The sequence below is a fragment of the Asterias rubens genome, chromosome 1, assembly GCF_902459465.1.
Source record: "Asterias rubens chromosome 1, eAstRub1.3, whole genome shotgun sequence".
Taxonomy (NCBI): domain Eukaryota; kingdom Metazoa; phylum Echinodermata; class Asteroidea; order Forcipulatida; family Asteriidae; genus Asterias; species Asterias rubens.
Window position 1 is genome coordinate 12,183,319 of NC_047062.1, and position 22,861 is coordinate 12,206,179.

Below are 22,861 nucleotides of genomic sequence, written 5' to 3' on the forward strand. Positions count from 1 at the left end.
CGTTTAGCTCATTGATCTTCCTATACACTGTGCAGAAACCTCCCCTGGAGTATACCATAGTTGTTGTCGGCAGTTGTCAGTTGTTGGCTTTTTAGTACCACCCTCGAATTTGAGCGAAGCAATGTCATGCTGATAAATTAAAGGTTGTCAGTACCTCGTCGATGCTCTCGTCCGGTTCCCCCTCCCCCAGGAACTGAGGAAGGTCATGAGGTGAGAACTGTTCTAAAGAACAACTCATTATTTTTATTTCGAAATGTTTCTACCTCCATTTCCTATTCTACGCCACTGACACACTCTTCAGTGGCAGTCAACTTGATCGCTGTACTGACTCTTGTTAAACCCTTACCTTACCATGCTTACTCTATGGTTTACCTACCTCCATGGGTTTACCAACCACCATTTTGGTTACTCGTGTACGGGAGACACCATAGCGGAACGAAACCGCATAGTTCTAGGGAATATAGCGGACACTTCGCGACACCTTGCAAACTCGGCACCATGCAAACTCGGCACCACGCAAACTCGGCACAAGTCAAACAAGTATCCTGGTGTCATGTGTTTTCGGTAGGATAACAGGAAAACTGTTCACAATCAAAAACTAAATTTTTTTTTCTTCAAATCATCGGGTGTCACTATTTACCGGAAAACACCAGAAAATACCGGAAAATATCGGGAAAACTACCGGGAAATACCGGAAAATACCTGAATAACAGCGCCGAAACACGACAGATAAATGCATTTTATCACAAATGGTTACAAACGCTTTTCAAAGTCTAACTCGACCGATCCAAGACAACGTGTTCCTTTAATACCTGGCAGTTTCACAAACTGGCTTCTTAAAACTGTATCATTTGGAACATGTTAATATTATTACCTGTATTACATTCACAATGTTACTGTAGAAACAGTAAACCTAATCCAACCAAACCTAACCTACAATGCAGATGGGCTGATCAAGGGGCTGCTCTAAATCTCACCCCCAAAAATTGCATGACACTTGGTACACATGTACGTCAATAAAAATGATTCAAGCTGTTCAGCTGAAAATACTTCTTGAACTAAGCAAAAATTTAGTGGGGCACCAGTCACAACAATGTCAACTTCATGTTAATTTGGCAGGTAACTTGTTTAATGTTATGTGATTCTTGTTGATGCTTCATGTTTTTGTGCTAACAAAGATTATAAAACTGGGCTCAGGGCTGACTTTCAAAGAGCTGCTTATAAAGACCTACTTGAGCAAAAATGGCAAGCAGTGTTCTTTGCTGAATTTCATTTGAAATGTTTTAAATCAATAAGGTTGTAATTTCAGCTCACAGACGGTTCAACAAAAACTGGAACTTCCTCATTTCTCGGTAACGCATCTCACATGGTCAAGGTACATGACTGTCAATTTTGTTTGCCCAGAAATATGACATCAAATGTGGTTTCCGATGGTGCGTAGTGTTTACCTGTTTACCTGTTTACCTGTAGATTCGGGCTCTGCATAATGAAGGCTAAATGAAGCCTTATAAAACGCCCATCCATATTCACACAAAACTTACTGCAAAAGCACTGAATGCAATGGAAGTAGCGAAGTCAAATGTGAGAGCAGAAGAGAATGAACTTAATATTTCCATATATCCTGTGGTGAACATCCTGCAAAACTGTACATGTCAATGTTTTTGGTGAGGTACTCATCAATGCCATTTTTGAAGATGTTAGTTGAATGAGAATGAACAACTGCAGCTGGTAGTTTGTTCCAAACATTACAGACTCTCTGTGTGAAGTTGTTCTGACGAATTCTGGTAGTACTACGTTCCTTGTTTATCTTCAGATCATGGCCCCTTAGACCCTTTACATTTCTTGACATGTCAAATAGCTTATCTGGATGGACATCCTGGAACCCATGCATCACTTTGAAAACTTGAATGAGGTCACCCCGCAATCTTCTGTAGGCAAGTGTTGGGAGATCAAGGAGTAGCAGCCTTGTTTCATATGGCAAATCCCTTAAAGATGGAACAATTTTGGTTGCCCTCCGTTGCACCTTTTCTAACTTGTTAATGTCTCTCTTCAAGTAGGGGCACCAAACGCTGTTGGCGTACTCCAGATGTGGGCGAACCATGGTCTTGTACAATGCCTTGAAAGTCTCCTCATCCATGTAGTCAAAGGTCCGTTTTATTACACCTAGAATTCGAGTCGCCTTGTTTGCTATTGCTCCAATGTGCTTACTGAAAGTTAGTGACTTGTCAAACAGGACACCAAGATCCTTTTCGTCGTCCATTTCTTTCAAATTTCTGGAGTGGTTTCCTTCTGTCATGGTGTAAGTGACTCTGTCGACCCCTTTCCCGTAGTGCAGTACTCCACACTTAGCAACATTGAATTTGAGCTGCCATTTTGAGGACCAGTCACCCAACCGGTTGAGGTCTTCCTGTAATTTCTGACAGTCGTCTTCTTCCTTGACTGGAGTGAAGATCTTGGTGTCGTCCGCAAACATCATTACAAGACTGGAAACTACATTTGGTAGGTCATTGATGTATATTATGAAAAGTATTGGCCCAAGAACACTGCCCTGGGGGATGCCACTCCTCACACTGGCCCAGTCTGATTTCTCACCATTTAAAGACACTCGTTGCTTTCTTCCAATCAAGAAACTTTTGATCCATCGAATCAGCTTGCCACCAATTCCATTTGCTTCGGCCTTCTTCAGGAGGCGCAGGTGTGGGACAGAGTCAAATGCTTTCCGGAAATCTAGGTAGACTACATCAATATCCGCACCTTCCTCCAGCAGTTTTGTCCACATTTCCATTAGAACGAGTAGTTGCGTTACACACGAGCGACCCTTTCTGAATCCATGTTGTTCCTCCTGAATGATGTTATGGTTGTTCATAAATGCCATAGTGTGGTTTCTGATGATAGACTCCATAATCTTGCATACTATCGAAGTGAGGCTGACTGGCCTGTAGTTCCCAGCATCTGCAGCACTACCTTTTTTGAAGATGGCAGTAACTTCAGCAACTTTCCAACCTTTTGGAACTTCACCTTCATCCATTGACTTTCTAAAGATGATGGCAAGTGGATGTGCTATCTCATTACATACTTCCTTCAGTACCTTTGGGTGCAGTCCATCCGGTCCAGGGGATTTTGTTGGGTTGAGTTTCTGCAACTGTTTCGCCACTTCTTCCACGGTAAAGACTACATCCGTAAGTTTATCGCCATCAAACATATTATCGGGAACTGGTACATCACTTAAATCTTCGTCTGTGAACACACTAGCGAAGAAGGAGTTCAGAATCTCTGCCTTGTCACCATCTGTATGTGCATAAGATCCATCTTCTTTTAGTAGGTCCTTCACTCCTGACTTGACTTTGGTTTTTGACCTCACATACTTCCAGAAGGCTTTAGGGTTAGTTTTTGTCTCATTGGCAAGATTTCTCTCGTAGTATTTCTTGGCTTTTCTCACTTCTTTGGTGGCTTCATTTCGTATATGGCAATATTCTTCATAGTACTTGTATTCTCTCGTTCTAGTATAACGCTTCCAGGCATTATATTTCTTCTTCACCTTTTGCATGACGTCTTTATTCATCCACAATGGCTTGAATTTCTTCTGCTTTTGGTCACATTTGGTAGGGTTGACTTTAGGAATGTGGTTTCCCATTGCATTCTTAAGTTTATTCTCAAAGAATATCCACGATTCGTTGACATCAAGGGTGCACATATCTTGTTTCCAGTTAACATCTCCTAATTCGTTCCTCATCATATCATAGGCACCCTTCTTGTACAGAAATCTTTCTTTAATTTTTGTCCGGTCGGTTGTTACAAAGCAGTCCAATTTGAAGAAGAGGGTGACATGGTCACTCTTTCCAAGCGGGCTGCTACTTTTCACATCACTAATTAGTGATTCGTCGTTGGTAATTACTAGATCTAGTAGACTGCTGTTCTGTCCTATTCTGTGTCTAGTGTCGCAATCGATCAGCTGGTGGAGGTAATTATCCTGCAGGCAGTCGATGAGTGCTGAACTACCATGGCCTTCACCTGCATTTGATGTCCATGATTCCCACTCTACATCTGGGTAGTTGAAGTCTCCAACTATAACAAGGTGCGAATACTTCATCTTGCTAGCTTTGCTAATTAGGTCCGTCAACCTTGTATTATTCAAATCTGTGGAATTTGGACTTCTGTAGATACAACCAAGTAGTAGTGTGATAAAAGATTAAATGGGGAACACGTGTACCGTACGTGAATCATAACAAGGAAATGGGGACCGGAAAATGATTCATAAAAATGTCAAATAATGATAAATACCAGTGAGATCTCACATCGAAACCCAAAACAACATCCATGGTAGGGAGAGACTGTATTTTTCTCTGAATCCTGGAGTTGGACATTGATATGAAGTGTAAAATAAGTCTACCATTACAATGTACTGTGTAGAATATGCTTCCAATCATAGTAATACCATGGTAATACATATTTCCTGCATTAAACAAATATATGTACAATAGGAAACACCTACAGAACGGAATGAAGTAACACTTCCTTCCACTTTCATTTTAAGTGGACTAGCTGACTATTGGAAATAATTGCATCACAAAATTAATTGCATCATTAATTTGACCTTGAGCCTTTTATTGAGTCATTAAGTGAATATTATAGTTCATATTATTTGTTATGAACGTTTCAATCTAAAATGCTGAGGTTTCACTGAAATATTGATTTTAGATCATACTTAATCATCTCAAAGCTTGACAAGCTATTAAAGACACTGGACACCTTTGGTAATCATCAAAGACTAGTTTTCTCACTTGGGGTATCTCAACATAAGTATGCACAAAATAACAAACCTGTGAAAATTTGAGCCCAATTGGTCGTCGTAGTTGCGAGATAATAATGAAAGAAAAAACACCTTGTCACATGAAGTTGTGTGCTTTCAGATGCTTGATTTCGGGACCGCAAAATCTAATTCTGTGGTCTCGAAGTCAAATTTGTGGAAAATTACTTCTTTCTCGAAAGCTATGTTACTTCAGAGGTAGCCTTTTCTCACAATGTTTTAATACTATCAGCAGCTCCTCATTACTTGTTACAAAGTAAGGTTTTATGCTAATAATCATTTTGAGTAAGTACCAATAGTGTCCACTCCCTTAAACATGTACATTTTGCATTTATGATTTATTTTATTTTATGAGAAATCGCCTAACACCACACGGCCCGACAGCCACTTTAATCAACTGCCACCAGGGTCACATTGCCAACTAAATAAGGGTTACAGTCTGTCAGGATGATAAATGTAGGCATGGGCGTCATCCACTAGGAGCCTAATGCAATACCTCCCAAACCTTTTTACAAATCAACTATGGTTTTTAAGTGCCCTGCTCAAGGGCACAAGTGTCATGAACAGGAATCGAACCTTTCCCTACTGCTGATAACACCAGGTCTTTGGTCCGGTGAACTCTAGACCATTGGGCTACAACACAAAACAACTGCAGTATCGACTCGTGAAATCCCATTCCACAACTTAGACAAAGGCTTGTAATTAATGTTGATCGAGATTTCAGTCCCTTCGTGGTTACATTGTTTGTAGGTTTCTCCTACTTTGGTTTCTTCTCCTATGCCGAAAACTGAACATGTTCTTCATCATTTTCTCAAAAACAGAAATCTTATAACGACTACCTTGAATGAAAACAGCGACAAATAATCTTTAGAAAAAAATAAATGTTTTCAGTCAGTAAGGAATTTTGGTTCACATGAGATTAAACAGATTTTAATTGTGTAAAAAAATAATCAATTTGAATACCCTTTTCTGGTGCGCTTGAGAAAGCTTTTCAAAAAGGCCTTGTTAAGTTATCACTCATGTTATGTCATCACTGATGTTGCGTCATATTATGTGGAAGCTCCAATTTGTATCAGATTGTATAACAACTGAACAAAGCAAACTCCCACACTAGATGTCAGAGTATTGTCATTTTGACGCAAGCCAGAAGTGCTTCTAGTTTTTGAAAACCTTGCGGTTGGGGATATAATCTGAGAGAGCTCCTCAAAAAGCGTTTAGGGGCCCTAATACTATTGAAAGCTACATTTTATTGTCATTAATTTTAATAGTGATTACCACGCATCTGTAACGTATCCCTTTAAGCTGCTTGATAAACCATTACCTATTGTCTTGGATCCAGAAAACCTCATACAGCTAATTGGGAAGACAGCTTTGTTCCCAAGAATGAAATGCCTTGAGTTTCCTCTCTAAGAGGGCAAGGCCATTAGTTCGAAATATACTTTTAAAAGTGAAGATACCTTGGCCTATACATAGCCATGCTAATTAATGTACGTAAGTAAGGTCATTGGGTGAATGCGTTGTTCATTGTACAAGCGCTACATGAATTTATTTATCAATCTTGATCTTGTCATTGGATATCATACAGTTGTTAACAATTTACCAAAATAACGTGACAGTGAAACAGTTAGACACAATTTTAGGTAATAGAAAAACATTTCTGTTACCTACATGTATACAAATTGCATGTGAACCTCTATAAGTTAAGACACTTTTTAATATATTACCATTCATATTTTACACCTTTGAATGTTTACGATCCACATGTTACACCTTTATGTTGTTACCCACTCACATGTTACACCTTCATGTATACCACATGTTAAACCATTCCCATGTTACAATATAAATGTACACCTTCATGTTATACACCATTCACATGTTACACCTTCATGTTTACAAACAACACAAATAACAAAAATTATAAAAGAGAATTCTGCAAACTAACGTACCAAACAACCTCCCAGTATCCAATTGTTGCATTGGTTTGAAGTGTGCAAATCAAGTAAGTGTTGCTGACTCTCCGGTCAGTCACTTCTCTTCGAAATTGACTGAAAGGAAAGTTATAAATAAAGTCTGAACACTGCTTCGAGCAGATGCCATTTGGAAGGTACACATATCATGTAATATCTTGTTAAAGGGAAGGTACTTTTGGTAATCACATGAATGGCATAACAACTTTTAGTTGGAAGCGTGCAGCTTCTTTTAATAGTATAGCATTTTAAGAAACATTATACAATTGGTGCATGCTATGACGGGGGTCCATGGCGTTTTGCCGAGGGTGTCATTTTCCCCTGGACCCAAATTACAGCGTGCAACAATTGGTTTCTTTTATACCTTGGTAACATTATTATTCCTCTTCTCAAAGTTTTGTTGCCATCTTTCATCATTATTACTACAAAGTCAGATAGTTTAATAAGCAGACGAACAGTTGTTTAAATAAGAAACAGTTCTTCACTGTTCCAGCGGATGTTTCATATTGAGCTGGAAATAGACCAACGGTGGGAACGATCAAGGCAATGTACATCTGTTAACATAACTCATGTAAAAAGATAAGTTTTTAGTCTAATGCCCCTAACATTTGAATCTGATAAACACTTGACATGCAACAAAAACGCATCAACAATGGCTGCACAGTGGGGAACATGAGTGTTCTTGATCGTTCCCCATTTCAAGCGCTTAGTACGAAACTGTTGGTCTGCTAACTAACTTAAACGCATCTTAATAATGTTTGAAGATCACAGCATAACTTTGAGAAGAGGAATAATCATGTTACCAAGGTTTAACAGAACAATTATTGCACGCTGCGATTTGGGGTTATTGGGTTTTGTAGACCCTCAGGGGAAAATGACACCCTCGGCTTTGCCTCGGGGTGTCATTTTCCCCCTCATGTGTACAAAACGCCATGGACCTGTCACAGCGTGCAACAGCGTGCAACAATTGGATACTGGGAGGTTGTTCAACATTTGGTACGTTAGTTTGCAGAATTCTCTTTTATAATTTTTTTTTTATTTGTGTTGTTTGTAAAGACATTGAGAGTTCTTCCAGTACTGAATTGCACTCTTTAATTGTCTTATCATTATTATCATTATTATAATTTGGGGAACAACATCTAGGTGAAAGTCAGGTTGTGAGCAGATGAGAGTATTCTGATCATTGAGTGTTCAGTTAGGCGTGTGGCGCCACAAGCTAAAAAACAATAAAAATCTTTTTAGAGGGATGCCATTTTGTTTTAAACTAATCACAGTAAGTCTGTGGTATGTAGAGAATGTACAAAAAAATGTAGAATGTAGATAAGATGAACTGAAAAGATCGCGTTATCGGATATGTTTCTCATGGTTTTATAGCTAGTGTTGGCCGTTTCTGAATAGACTTATTATGCATTACGTCATTTGAGTAGGCTGCCCTCACTTAGAGGTCAAAAAGAGGTTGTTCATTGGCCAATCCTGTGCGTCGGGCATACAAGCTATGAAATGGTAAGGCCCTCAGGTAAACAACTGCCGATAAGGGAATGCTGTTCGCGTCTCGCGTATCATGTGATGTGGCACAACTGTCCCGGCCGTTACTCTCGACCAATAGGAATGAAGAAACTGTCTTATAGGAAAAGGTGCAAGCTCGCGTGTCACGACCATGTTTCACCACACTTTTTACCGGTCATAAACAAAGGTTTATACACACCCACGTGACGCGCTCTCCACCAATAGGAATAGCGAAACTGTCTGAGGTATTTATGAATGCATTATTGTTATTTTTTTATTATAAGCTTTTTAAGCAGTTGCAGCTAAATCACAATGTAAGCTTGTGTTGTGAAATAAGCCTGTCGTTCACTACAATCCCTTAGCAACATCCTTAGCAACAATCACAACCCAAGCCACCAATATGTGACCTTAGCTCATAGAGTTATATATAAGAACTAGAGGGCGCACGAGTGATGCTTCGTGCACAAACGCCACGGGACCGCAAGATGACAAGCGCGTCATTCTGCACGCGCGTTGAATATGAAATACACGTTTGAGGTTTTTTTTATTGAACGCTCACGCGATGCTGTTTGTTCAACTTACAAAATGGCCGCACAAACACATGCTGTGAGATAGCTGTTTTGTCAACTTAGAAAATGGCCGCCTGCTCGCACACCGGGGCGCATATATAGGCCAGTGCGCGCTCTAGTTCTTATATATAACTCTATGCCTTAGATAGAGTCTTTTTCTAAAGTCTGTTTCTTTGTTAGCTTCTGGTCTGAACTGTGAGACCACAAGGTCTTGCAGAATAAAACTCAAATCATGGCTCTGCAACATAAACGCCTTCTTGTTGGGATGTCACCAAAACTTAATTTCTTGTTAATAACAATATTATTATTATTCTTTTATTTGGCAATTTCTCAAAACAAGAAACAACAAATATGCAAATTAAATAAAAAATGTATAATGCAATTTTGCATCAGGTATGAAGGATGGTACATTTATTTTGTTCTTACACCAATGTACACCAATATACTAAGCACTGTATACACAGTGAAAATATACAAAGGCAAATCACTTGGGTGGGATTCAAACCTTTGCATTGCTAGAGCAGGTGTCTTACATCAACAAACAAGAATTTCCCATATCAAGTTGGATGGATTAACAAAAGTTAACTAATAATATTGTTGACATTGTAAAGCAACTACCAAAGCGAGAAAGCAATAATCCCCATAGCATGAACATGTAGTATCCAAACCACAGACCTACCAAGTCTCAGGCACTAGGCAGGAGACTCGCGCATTAGGGGTTTGTCCCACGCTCTCACGCGTCGCAACCATGACCGTAGAAAAAAATTAAAAATAACGGCAATGCATTGCCATATTGCACACGTGTGTACAAATAAATGCAATCTACAAAGTTTGCACAATCTTCAGATTGCACGAAGTTTATCAGAATCATCAACTTGAGCTGCCGTACAAACATAGCGCAAACTTGCAGATTGCGCACGCTTTTGCTCTCCCAGAAGATTAAGCAGACAAATAGCACAGTGCAAAATGCACATTGCGCACAAGTTTGTCCCGATTCATTTAGCAAATTCGTTCAATGCGCTCCATCAGCGTAGACTCTTCAACAACAGGCAGAAGTCGTGAGCAGAGGATTTTAGGCATAATTTTTAGCCGAAAATTTTTCTTTTGGGGGTAAATAATCTGACACAATCGTACCTCCAAATTAACCAGCAACATCTCCTGTGTACCTCAGAAGTATACTGAAGAGGTTTTTGATGCATTTTGAAACACTTTTTTGGTCCATAAATAAATTTCTGGGAAAAAAGTTTTTGTTTTTGTTTTCTTTAAAAAAAACAAATTTTCGGGCGGCGATTCCGTTCTCAGAGAAAGAAAAAATAGGCATTTTTCTTTTTTTGGGGGGGGGGTAGGCATCTTGGCATCTCTGAAACCTGTAGTTTTGTATTTCTGGTGATACAGAGCGTGTACACATTATCGCATGACAACAACTTGCTTTGTATTTGCACTCGCCAGAAGTATGAAACAGGCATTACTATATCAACCACAGGGTAAAAGAACAGAGGAGGACAACTCAAGAAAGTACAATCAGATCGAAAGACTGGATGAAAATATGAGTAACAAAAATCAGGCAGGTGTTGATTTGAGCGGTCACACACACTGGACTCAAGCTGTGGTGTTTCTTATACAGCAAAGTGTGGGTTCGAGTCTTGGTCGTGACACTTGTGTCCTTAAGATAAAAGCATTATTGCCTAATCCTATTTTGTGTGTTATGAATGTTTTTTCAAATTATAAATTCAAAATGCAATTTGGTCGTTGGACCGCAAATTTTTGAACGTCGTGTTATGAATGTTTTTTCAAATTGTAAATTCAAAATGCAATTTGGTCGTTGGACCGCAAATTTTTGAACGTCTTTTAATAAACCATAAACCGTTAGATGGGACGTGAAGCCATTAATCCTGCGTATTATGTAACACATGTAAGGAGTTTGGCCCTTGGTGTTTCTGGCAGTGGCTGCTGAATGTGCCACAACACCTTCATTTGCATACACGACCTCTCTCTCTCATCACTACATGTACATGTGTGTACATGTACATGCTGCATGTCGTTTCCATGGAGACCAGTGCACTTAGTATGCATTTGCATTGATTAGCGCATGTACAGAGCTTGGTTGATGCCTAAAATAAAGCTCCCATACACATTGTCATGGATATCACTACAAAGGATCTTGCTCAAGAGTTTCATGACGACTAAGACTCACTATTAAGAAAATGTTCAGACAGGAAATCTGCAGGTTCATGTAGAGGAAATCAACAGGAAAATATCCGCTTTATAACCAGTTTCAGGTTTCTAAACTTTTTTATACAGCTGTAATAAATATCTACAGCAGTATTTTAAATGGAACTAATTTAAACTGTTGTTTAGAACAACTGCCGCTTAAGTTCAAACAAACATTATTTCATCGATGTTGTGTGATTTCATTCCAGAGGAATTTCTTTGCCAGTGATTGCCCGAATACCTCAACTCTGATTCAAGCCTTCCGAAGCTAGAAAACAAAATGGAGGAGAAGCTATCTTCAACGCCTGGTTCCTTACCGGTTGTAGGTCTGAGCGTATCCAGTGATTGTTCAGTGAGCAGTCAGAGGGTTTCCACAACGTCAAAGCAGGTCATCTGTGCTGTCTGTGGAGACCAGGCAACTGGACGGTACTTTGGAGCACAGATATGTGAAGCATGCAAGGTAAGGGCTTCTCTCTGGTTTTTGTCGCTTCCCCTAGCCACACTTCTCACCAGTTGAATTTTTTTACTTCTTGGTTTTTAATGGAGCTGGAATCTCTGCTTAATGGTCAAAATAAGTGTGGTACCTGTCGTAGATTGTACAAGTGGCAAGGTATTTTGGCTGTAACCCTACTCAGGTAGGTATAATTTTGTTGTGCTTAGCTCCCTTTTGTGCTCTAAAAAGTTAAAGCAGCTCTATGAAATTGGGCCCAGGGATAATCTTTAAAAAATCAATACTATTGAAGCAAATGAAGGAGCATATGACCCCTTTTCCAGTCTCATTAGAGTACCAACAGAAACCCCATGCGACTAATTGTAAGTGTTCTATTACTCAAAGGCGTTTCTGTCCTTTGCCAATTACCTGGTTTGCATCAGCATTGGTATAGCTTGATTATCAAACAAGTTGTTACAACAGTTAATAGAATCGTTAGTTACTCATTACTTGGGAACAAAGGGAATTGATTGGCTTCAGTCACGAAGCCTTGAGAGAAATATTTCTGTCAAGATTGATGAAATAGCATTAATAATAATAACGAATTCTTATATAGCGCATTTCACAAAAACCGCATCAATGCGCTTTACATTAGTGCCCTGGTCATAGGGCCAATAACATCCCTTTTAATGTTTCTCAGCTCCCTTGGGAGCAACAGTTTATATTGCTCCAAAGGCTTTTTCATTCACAATATCAACCTCTACCCTCCCAGGTACCCATTTATACCCCTGGGTGAAGAGAAGCAATTATAGTAAAGTATCTTGCTCAAGGACACAAGTGTCACTACAGGGATTCGAACCCACACTCCGGAGAGATGCTCCAAAGAAATTTCACATTGATTGGTACACAAATTCCCTGGTAAAACATTTAATGTATGGTTGCGTTCGATTAGCTACCCTGGGTCGACCCCGGTGTGCTCATCCAAGTGGCATATTTTATTTTTTCCAGGACGAACGTGGGCACTGATAATTACCTCACGCTCGTCCTGGAAAAGTCGCCTATTTTTTTTAGGATGAACGTGTGCAGATATTTACCCACGTTCCACCTGGGAAAAAACGTACGCATCATCTCGTGACCCTTCTTGTGGTGACGTCAGAGCACCTCGGACCAGCCCCAAGTGAGTCGCTTTTGGATAGGGTCACTTGGGGCTGGCCTGAGGTGCTCTGACGTCACCACGAGAAGGGTCACATGATGATGCGCTGTTTTTTTTCCCATGTGGAACGTTGGTAAATATCTTCACACGTTCATCCTGGAAAAAAAAGTGACTTTTCCGGGACGAACGTGAGGTAATTATCAGTGCCCACGTTTGTTCTGGAAAAAATAAAATACGCCACTTGGATGAGCACACCGGGGTCGACCCAGGGAAGCTAAACGAACGCACCCATTGATCCCTCTGGATTGTCTTTCTTCAAATGGTGCACACGCCATTGATTTGATTGAAATTTTCTATTTTTAATGTTTTAAAACTATGTTCATATTATAATGTATATAGGCTATATGATTACTTTTATCTGTGTATTTTCCTTTCCTGTAGTTGGGGGGCTCGTCGGCTGTTGTTTTGTATGCCTCTGAAGAAGGTCCAGTTTGGATCGAAAGCTAAGGCCACCTACATGTACTCTACTCATTGTAAGAATGTTCACAGGTTTGCACATAACCTGGTATTAAGAAGGTCATAGTTAATCCCTTTGTCTTTTAATGATTCCACATCCTATTTCTTGTTGACTGAACAGAGTTTCTTCATTCGGAGCACCAAGAAGGGCACTCCAGAGTTTAAGTGTCAGTCTTCGGGGCATTGTAAAGTAACACCTACCTCTAGACTCCTATGCCAATACTGCAGGTTCCAGAAATGCCTTACAGCTGGCATGTGCAGAAAAGGTAAGTTTCAGTCGGGCAGGTAGCGATGGGATTGTGCATTTGATGGTACAAGGGGTGTGTTTCGCAGTAACTAATAAGGGAATTAAAGGGTAGCCACGAGTTCTTTAACGGCCTTTTAAAACCATCAGGGTTGTTGTCATGTAAATAAAGGCCCAAGCCGAAGGCGATGGCCTTTATCGCATGGCAACGATCCTGCAAGGTTTTAAACGGACGTTTAAGAACGAGTCACTACTTTTTTATTCCCATTCATAAATGCCCTTTTGTTAAAAATATAAAAAAATACAATTGTAGACACTTTGACAATTGAAAATTCGAGGTTTGAAGTATTTTTTTTCAAAAACTTTTCTGAAGAATCTGTCTGCGCGGGTTGTGTGTACGCGCGTGCATGTAGAAATAGATTACGGGTGTGCGCTTAGAAATAGATTACACGTGTGTGCTTAGAAATAGATTACGCGCTGTTACTAATAAATAGCTTTGAGTTGTGGGTTCCGCGTGATACTACGCAGAAGCCAGCTGGTTATGTACAGCTCCAGCTGGTCATTATCAGCCGTTTAAACACCCCCACGTGACGTGCTCTCCACCAATAGGAGTAGCGAAACTGTCTGGGGTATTTATGAATAACTGTTTTGGTCATCAATGGCCAGTGATAAATTTTTTAGCTTGTTTTTGGTATAGTGCTGTTGTTATTTTGTGGGATTTGTTCCATATTAAAATACAAGTATTTAATACAAGTTTTACAACTATTTATAGTTTATTCTCACTGTCTCCTGTTTGTTTGACTTGAGTTGTTTTGGAAGATTTAACCTTTAGTCGAACCTCCTCTTGATTCTGTTCATATAATATAATATAATAATAATAATGGAGTCTTATATAGCGCCGGTATCCGCCACAAAAAGGCGCTCATGGCGCTCGCTCAAGATACAAAATAAACAGTTCAAAAGAAAGGAACAGAAACAGTTTGTAGAGAGATGAGGTCATTGTTTAACTGCAAAGAGGTGGGTTTTGAGGACAGTTTTGAAAGAAGATGTTGTTTTTGCAGTCCTGATGTGGTAGGAAGAATATTCCACACCTTCCCCGCAGTAACCAAGAAAGCACGTGCTCCCCATGTGTTATTATACGAGTCTTTCTGTTCAGACTGATAATCCCAATCATTTCGCTGCTAAAGGTGATTTAGCTTGTTCAAATACTGGTCCATTAGTTTTATGCAAACATGCACTCTCAAGATCAGGAGTTTATTCCTAATGTGAGTTTGCAGTAAACCCTTGAGAAAGATTTTCTGCGAGTTCAAAAAACTATGCTGGTACTGTAAGGGAAAAAAATAGTTTAGCTGTTGAATAAAATATCTGCAATGATGCCTCCACAAAACTCCAAGGTGATCGATGGGCTTGGCTTGTCATTTCTTTAGCACTATGTAACTCGGACAATTTAACGCAAACAGCAAACACGATCTGAGAGCAAAAGTTACTAAGGCACAGCACGGCCTTTAGTGCCCGTTGATGACCCCATAACAGCCCTGGATGCTGTCGTCATGACGAATAATGATTGCTAAAACGGAGCACTTACATGCTGAATAATACCTCTGAAGATTTCTATTCCCTTTTATTATGGTCTATATTATTATCTCAAATTCTACTCCTTATGATCTCCTAGCCTTTGAAAGATTTCAAGGGTCGAAACGTAAGGCTGTTGTTATTTGTCTGTTCACTTCATAGTCATCCGCACCTAGTGGCAGTTGTACACAAATTACCATTAGTCAATGAAAGTAATGAGCCATGTGCAAGTTTTATTAACACAAATTGTAATGGAACATCTTTTGCTAATAAACCACTGACCAGGTTTGTGTAGGGTAATTGGAAACAAAACAATTTTGTAGTGTTTGTTTGTTTGGTTTGGTTTTTTTTCAAAGCATGACTACATTATTGCAATCATTCATGCAACTCAACGTCGCAGTAATGTATGCAGGTGTTTCTCTGGCAATCAAACGGTTTTAACTGCTCAGCTCACAGTCTAGTAGATTTTTAAAATGAAAAATTGTTTTGTTTGTTTTGCTTACAAACAATTTCTTTTTGTTTGTTTTAAGTGCACAAAATGAACATTTTCATCTGGTTACTGAACCAAAATTAATTCACACTCGTGACTCTATGAGTACTTTCAAAAATACTCATAGTCTGCATGAGAGAATCTGACTGAGTGCCGTAAACAATTGGCCGTAAATGTTTCTTCTGAAGGCTTTTGCCGTTGGTTGTTGATTGATTACTCACAGTTTCAGGTGGATGTCAGGCATTAACAAACTTTTACAGTTTACAGAAAAAAAATGTTGAAAGTAACATTCGGAAATGTCTGCTCTAAGACTGCTGACCAGGAATCTTCACAACAACACTAAAATGTTTGAATTTTTGTTATTTATATCTGGTTTATTTATTACTATCATGCTTTATAGTTTGTTTGAGGTAACACCATGTGTGTATCTACTAGCCAGGTAGAGTTTGTTTATGAGAACTGTCTTTCTTTATTATACTGCGTAGTGGATTTACTGGATGTTCGGGAAACTTCTCAGTTCTGAAAAGAACTGTCCTGCTTTTTAACTACTACCCGGGCGGAAGGTATAGATCAAACATGTACTAATAATAATAAACGACATTTAAAATACGCTCTACTTAGAAAACTAAATCACAGCGCTTACAAAAATATTTAGTACAGGAAAATAAATAAATAAATGAAAAATCAATTGAATTAAATGAAATGAAAGCCACCTGAATGCAATAAGTTGATTAATGTTGAAATAGGTATGTTTTTATCATTTGCTTGAATTTGTCAGTTGATTTAGCATTTTGGATTGAGCGTGGTAGACGTAGAAATCAAAACAGGTGACCCAAATGCCGACATTGCTTTAATCTAAAAATTGCATTAAAATATAAAAAAGTTGAAATTACAAAATCACAGGATACCTCAAAACGGCTTCCAACATTGGCAATCAAGAGTGTCCATTAGAGCAGGTATTGTGGAGTGTTTGTATAGGTGTCTGTATTGCAAAAGGGAACAATATAACCCGTTACAAGGAAGCTATAAATGCACCGGACCTGAGAACTCATACCCTGATTTACTTGTCATTTGTCGTTGATAACAATTCCCACATATCAAGAGCAACTATAAATATAAATATTAATAGTAAACTTGCGGGTACAACCATGGGTAAAAACTCTTTTGAAGGAGGGGTGGCTCTGAAAAGAGTCAGTTTGGTCTCGACGTTTCGAACAGTATACTCTGCTCGTCTTCAGGAGTAACATCTTATAGTTGCTCTTATTCTCCACACCATGCAAAGCTTCAAACACCACTCACATATCAAGTGTTAAAAAAAAACATTGACAAAACTAAGTTTCTGCTTTTTGAGGTGTGTTTAACAGGAACAACCATGGAATTGCTAAGCACAAGACACATGTGATTTACAAAGTCCACTCATCGGCTTTCTTTGTTATCAAGTCAAATTTTCAATGTGTTATACACACACATGAACCAGCCATACACAAAAACAGGATAATACCCTTTATCTTCAAGTACGCGCTAATCCTCCAATCAGATTCGCAGAATGGAGTGGTGATAAAAACCTATATTGCACGGCTAATATCACTACCTGCGTCTTGTGTGTTCTATGGTTACGCGCCAAGTTTGCTTGAAGAAAAATACGTTATCACACGCGCGCTCGTGGAAATACGAAAAATATAGCGCGTCTGCGTCCCATATCCAACTCCGCCTTCGGCCGCGTAGGATATGGGACGCAGAAGCGCTATATTTTTCCGTATTCCACTCGCGCTTGTGTGATAACTTATACACTGCTAAAAATGGTTATCTTGAAATAAGAAAAACATCTTATTTTGAGAAAATATTTCTATTGTCACTCCCGAGAAAAAGTTTCTAAGGAGTGACATAAGAAATGTAATCGCAAAAAAAGATGTTTTTCTTGTTTCAAGAATACCATTTTTAGCAGTGTATTGTAACTAATCAACCCCTGTAGTATCCAAAAGAATCAAGGGTCCAAGATAGTTAGCTTTTCAGGGGAAAATTGTAACCTGTGTTTGGGGCAATTCGTCACAATCTGTTTTCCAGGGAAGTTTCCATTTTGTTTGTGTTGCAGTGAAGCAGCCCTGTAGAGAGCCTACGCCTGACAGCACTCCTTGTCAAGTCTGTGGAGATACATCTTCCGGTATCCATTTTGGGGTGTTTACATGCGAAGGATGCAAGGCAAGTAAAATTCTCAGTTTACCTCAAGGGTTTTAAGAATAACTTCAAAACAATTACTTAACAAGAATAAGCCTGTGTTTTTTGTGAGGTCTAAAGGCGCTGGACACTATTGTTAATTACTCAAACTAGTTGCTAGTGTACAAAATTACTTGGTAGCGAGCAATGGAGAACTGTTGATCAAAACATTTTCTGAGAAAGAGGCAATTTTGTTACGCAAATGTTTAGAGACTTCAGGCATCTAAATAAAAATACACAAATTATTGCAAGTAGGTGTACTGTTTTTTCTTCCATTAATCTTGTGACTAATTGAGTCAAAATTTTCACTGATTTGTTATTGGGATACACCAAGTGAGAACACTGGTCTTCGACAATTGCCAAAGGTGTCCAGTGCCATTAAAGGCACTATCGGTAATTACTCAAAATAATTGTTAGCATAAAAACTTACTTGGTAACGAGTAATGGAGAGCTGTTGATGGTATACAAAACACCAGAGCTTGAGTTCGGTACTCTTATTCGATCAGCCACAACACCCCAAGGCATTGACTTCTAAATCGGGGCTTGCATTTTGCAGACCTTAGTATTGGGGGTTTTCACATTTATTTATTATAAAAACCCAAAATATTAGCCTTCTATTTTTTTTCTGCATGGCATAATTTATTCGGCTACAGAGGAATTGAGAAAAGCTACAGCAGTTGTGTCTTCATCTCAGCTTTGTAGTAAACAATATTGTGGATTAGTAATGTGGTTCAGTTGTTTGAAACCTCATAACGTAGCAAAGACATCTAGAAAACTGCTACAAAGAACAGATGGCTCCACTTGATCAGAGGGTTAGGTCTGGTTAGCTCGGTATGTCTGTACTAGGCGTTTTTCAGACCCTCAAAAAGAAAAATCTCTGGGACATCCAGTAATCCAGTCCAGGATATCAAGGATTTTGACTCCTCAGGTCCATTTCATTTTGGAGAAAACAGTGAAATAAATAACATATGCCTTGACTTAGTGCTACCAGCCCACACACAATGGTTTTGCATTGTAATAAACCTTTTTATATATCTATCCATCTTAATATCTTTTTTTTAGAAAAATCGTCAGAATGCCCTTATAGATAAAGCCCACACACAATGAGGAAAACATAACCTTCTTCTTAATTGAGGATGGTCAATGCAGTAACAAAATAATTCATGGTCACCGTGATTTGAATGTGTATAATTAAATATGATTTTCATTTTTTGCGAAAACTGGATGGTTGAAATGCCAACTCTGAAGCGCACAGCTCAGTGGTAGTAGCCATTCAAAATGAAAATTCCAGTTTTCACTTTTGTCATTAATTAAAAGAATGTAGTCTGTTTTTAAAATTTTTTTAATATTAATATTTTTTTGAGAGATAGTCCATCATTAATGAGGTTTAAGGTCACTTTTCGTACAACACTAAATGAATACGTATTGAAATCCTGAGAATAATTAACTAGCTTTGCATACTGCACATCAACCAAAATGGCCTGACGTTTGAACCCTAGCTGAGTATTTCTCGAACGCTAAATGACAACACAACAACAAACATGAAGATATACATGTATGCAGTAAAGTGGAAATACATGCGTAGAAAGACAGAGAGACAGCGAGTCAGAAAGCACACAGAAAAAGCCCAAGAAGTCAAGAATGGATCAGGAAACAAAAGTTGGAGGGAAGAGCAGTGGGCACTATTGGTAATTACTCAAAATAATTATTAGCATAAAACCTCACTTGGTAACGAGTAATGGGGAGAGGTTGATAGTATAACACATTGTGAGAAATGGCTCCCTCTGAAGTGACGTAGTTTTCGAGAAAGAAGTAATTTTCCACGAATTTGATTTCAAGACCTCAAGTTTAGAATTTGAGGTCTCAAAATCAAGCATCTGAAAGCACACAACTTCGTGTGACAAGGTTTTTTTTGTTTCATTCATATTTTGCAACTTCAACGACCAATTGAGCTCAAATTTATTAAAGGTTTGTAATTTTATGCATATGTTTAGATACACCAAGTGAGAAGACTGGTCTTTGACAATTACCAATAGTGTCCACTGTCTTTAAGTAAGTAAGGTTTTCTGTGACTGCATGTAAAATTTCTTTGTAGAAGAGCTGGTTTGTACTGCCCAACCCAAAGGACAAAATCAAGGGTGGGAAGAGGGAGAACAAATAACTACCGTATAGTGAAGGAGGTAGGCTTTAAAGAGGGTAATGGAATCCTAGAGACAATTTAACTGTTACTCAACCAGAGCAATAAAGGATTACGTCTGTTGAGGCACTGTAATGTTTCTTTGAGAGATTTAATAATAGATGTACGTAATGTACATGTATTCAATTTATAGTTACTCATCAAGATAGGATTAATCCTAGCCTTTTGTGAAATCAGCTGCAGTGCCTTTTAGGTTCAAGAACGTTTGTTGAAATATGTGGATGAATAAAAATTAAAGCAATTATAATAACTACAGTTATGACAAATTTAATAATATCATGGATACGTGTGTCAGTCAAATATGATTTTATTAAATTATATGAAGGCATTATTGTTTGCAAGTTAGATTTGGGTGTTGTCTGACAAAATGCTCTCAACCTTGTACATGTACATGTTACAAACATTGACAACCAAAGGAGAGACAAACATGTAGAGGTTGGTGAATCAGTCATTAGTACATAAACTGGTGGATTATGGCCTCTATAGTCAATAGCATCAGATGTTGTTCTGATGGTTGGACCACTGTTTGGATGTAATCATAACCGTGCCAGGAGTGCTTTTGTGCCTGATTATCTTGAACTCGGTTCATACTTTCTGCAAATGCGATATGAATTTTGACTTCACAAATTTGCAAGAAATACTTTGGAAGAGTAGAGAGAAGGGCAGCTCTTGCAAAACATTTGTAGCGGGAAAAAAATTCTATGATGTCAAATTTTGCTTCGCATTTTCACATGCAGGAAGTTTGAACCGAGTTTTCCTCTAAATACACACCCTAAATGCACATGCTTGACTGCATAAAGATTCATAGCAGAAAAATAACAACACTCCAATCCTGTTTGTTTATTCACCAGGGGTTTTTCCGTCGCAGCTTGAAGGACGGAACATCATATTTCTGCATTGATGACAAGAAATGCCTTATCACTCCAACTTCCCGTAACATGTGTCGTTTTTGTCGATACCAAAAGTGCCTTCAAGTCGGCATGTCCAGAGAAGGTGAGTTGTCAATCCAAAACCAAACGTCATAAAACTTTCTTTCCCTCACCTGGGGTGCGTTCCACTCACGCGAATGTTTCGCAACCATTCTCGTCAACCTGAACCCAGCGTCCTAAAACTGTCTTTCCCTCACCTTGGGTTTCTTGTAATGTTGGATTTTGCTGTGTTGTATGTATGTTTTAATCCTCTTTTGTACATCATGACACCAAATAAATAAATTTTTATGTCAACTCCAACTGACTGCATTATCAATCACGGAAAACATACTACAATTATAAATGTTTGTGACAAGAAAATAATATTGTCTGCTTGTTTTTTTTTTCTTGTGCCATTTTAAAAACATTTGCGCAGGTGGAACGCACCCCTTCTTGATGCGTGGTTTCCAGTCTCAGTTTTGGTATTTACTCAGGAACTAGGTATATAACAATAATAATAATAATAATAATAATAAGAGTAAACCATTCTTATATAGCGCATATCACCACGAGGTCCCTATGTGCTGTAAAGGAAAAATCAACAATTGAACAAAGTAAACAGATATGTTTTCATCCAGGGTTTGAATGTTTCTGATATCTCAGCCTGTAAAACAACCTCTGGAAGACTGTTCCATAACTGAACTGCTGCATATTGGAAAGAGCGGGAACCGTACGACTTGGTTTTGATAACTGGGGGAGTCAGAAGGGATTTATTTGAATCAAACCATATTATGGTCTGATTAAAGCAAGGAATTAACCCAATCCAGATTTAGTTTGAGCTTTCTAGGCCTAGTTGATGTTTTCAAAACATCACTGCCTTGAGTTGTTGAAGTTACTCCTGATTAGCTTTACTAATTCCAATTATTGTGTTTTGAATTTGCGCAGTAGTTTGAACTGTGTGAGGGCATGTGTGAACCAAATTAGCATGTAAAACAAGGGTTTTATGTCACTGATGTTAGTGGTATTATTATTGATTGGGCCTTTGATGCAAGAAAACATCACAACAGGCAGTCAAACTAAGATAAATTTGTAGTTGTGATGAGAGAATATTCTATATTGAAAGTCTCTTTGCGGCCAAAAAATAGGCCAATTACTGTACAATCTTGTGTATGTTTACTGAAGCAATGTTCACATTTGTTCTAGGTTGAATACATACACACCACAGTAACAATTTGTTGGTTTAAACCTTCTCACTGCCAATAATACGGGCGTAACCCAACAATGATCAATATCCTCTGGGTAGTGGTGATATTTAGCAGTAAGGTTGTTGCACCATCGATCTTTAAAGTAAACGCACCCCCCCCTCCCTCCCATGATGCATGATTTTGTGTAATCTGCTGCCCTGTACATCCTCTTACAAGTAAAATCTCTATTGGTACAGCTACAACTATCTGTATCGTTGAACCACATCGATTAGCTTCCCTTGGTCGACCCCCCGTCTGCCCCCGTTACATCTGAATAGGGGCTCGACCAGGTCAGCCCCAAAGCCCTACTTGTGGAGTGGGTCACTTGGGGCTGGGCCGAGGTGACATGTGAGTGATTGTTCGATTAGCTCTTGTCAGGCGCTCTTGTGTGAGCACTCCAGGGTTGACACGGGGAAGCTTATCAAACACACCCACAGTTAAATTGGTGTTCATATCAATATTCTGTGCAGGCCTGCAATTCATCAAGTTTATTTCTTTTTAGTGAGCAACAATGGATGGTAATGTGGATTATGCTTTGGTCTTCTATGTCAAACTCATAGCCCTTCCATCTGACCACTCATGTGGTGTTATAAAATATTATTCATAAATACCTCGGACAGTTTCGCGTCACGTGGTTGTGTATAAACCTTTGTTTATGACCGGTAAAAAGTGTTAATTCATGGGCGTGACACGTGACCTTGCACCTGTTCTTATAACACAGTTTCTTCATTCCTATTGGTCGAGAGCAACGGCTGAAACAGTTGTGCCACATCACGCGATACGCTCGACGCGCACAGCATTCCCTTATAAGGAGTTGTTTACCCAAGGGC

At 38.9% G+C, this 22,861-nt stretch overlaps 1 protein-coding gene across 1 annotated transcript in view; it reads left to right on the plus strand.

The window, feature by feature from the left end:
* The first annotated feature begins 14 nt into the window (after positions 1-14).
* Positions 15-22,861, plus strand: part of LOC117291223 — a 34,924-nt gene continuing 12,077 nt past the window's right edge. The window contains exons 1-5 of the mRNA XM_033772834.1: positions 15-210; positions 11,273-11,523; positions 13,284-13,428; positions 17,561-17,667; positions 20,731-20,872. Coding sequence (XP_033628725.1) covers positions 11,344-11,523; positions 13,284-13,428; positions 17,561-17,667; positions 20,731-20,872 — 574 coding nt within the window. The 5' untranslated portion in view covers positions 15-210; positions 11,273-11,343. The remainder of the gene's footprint in view (positions 211-11,272; positions 11,524-13,283; positions 13,429-17,560; positions 17,668-20,730; positions 20,873-22,861) is intronic.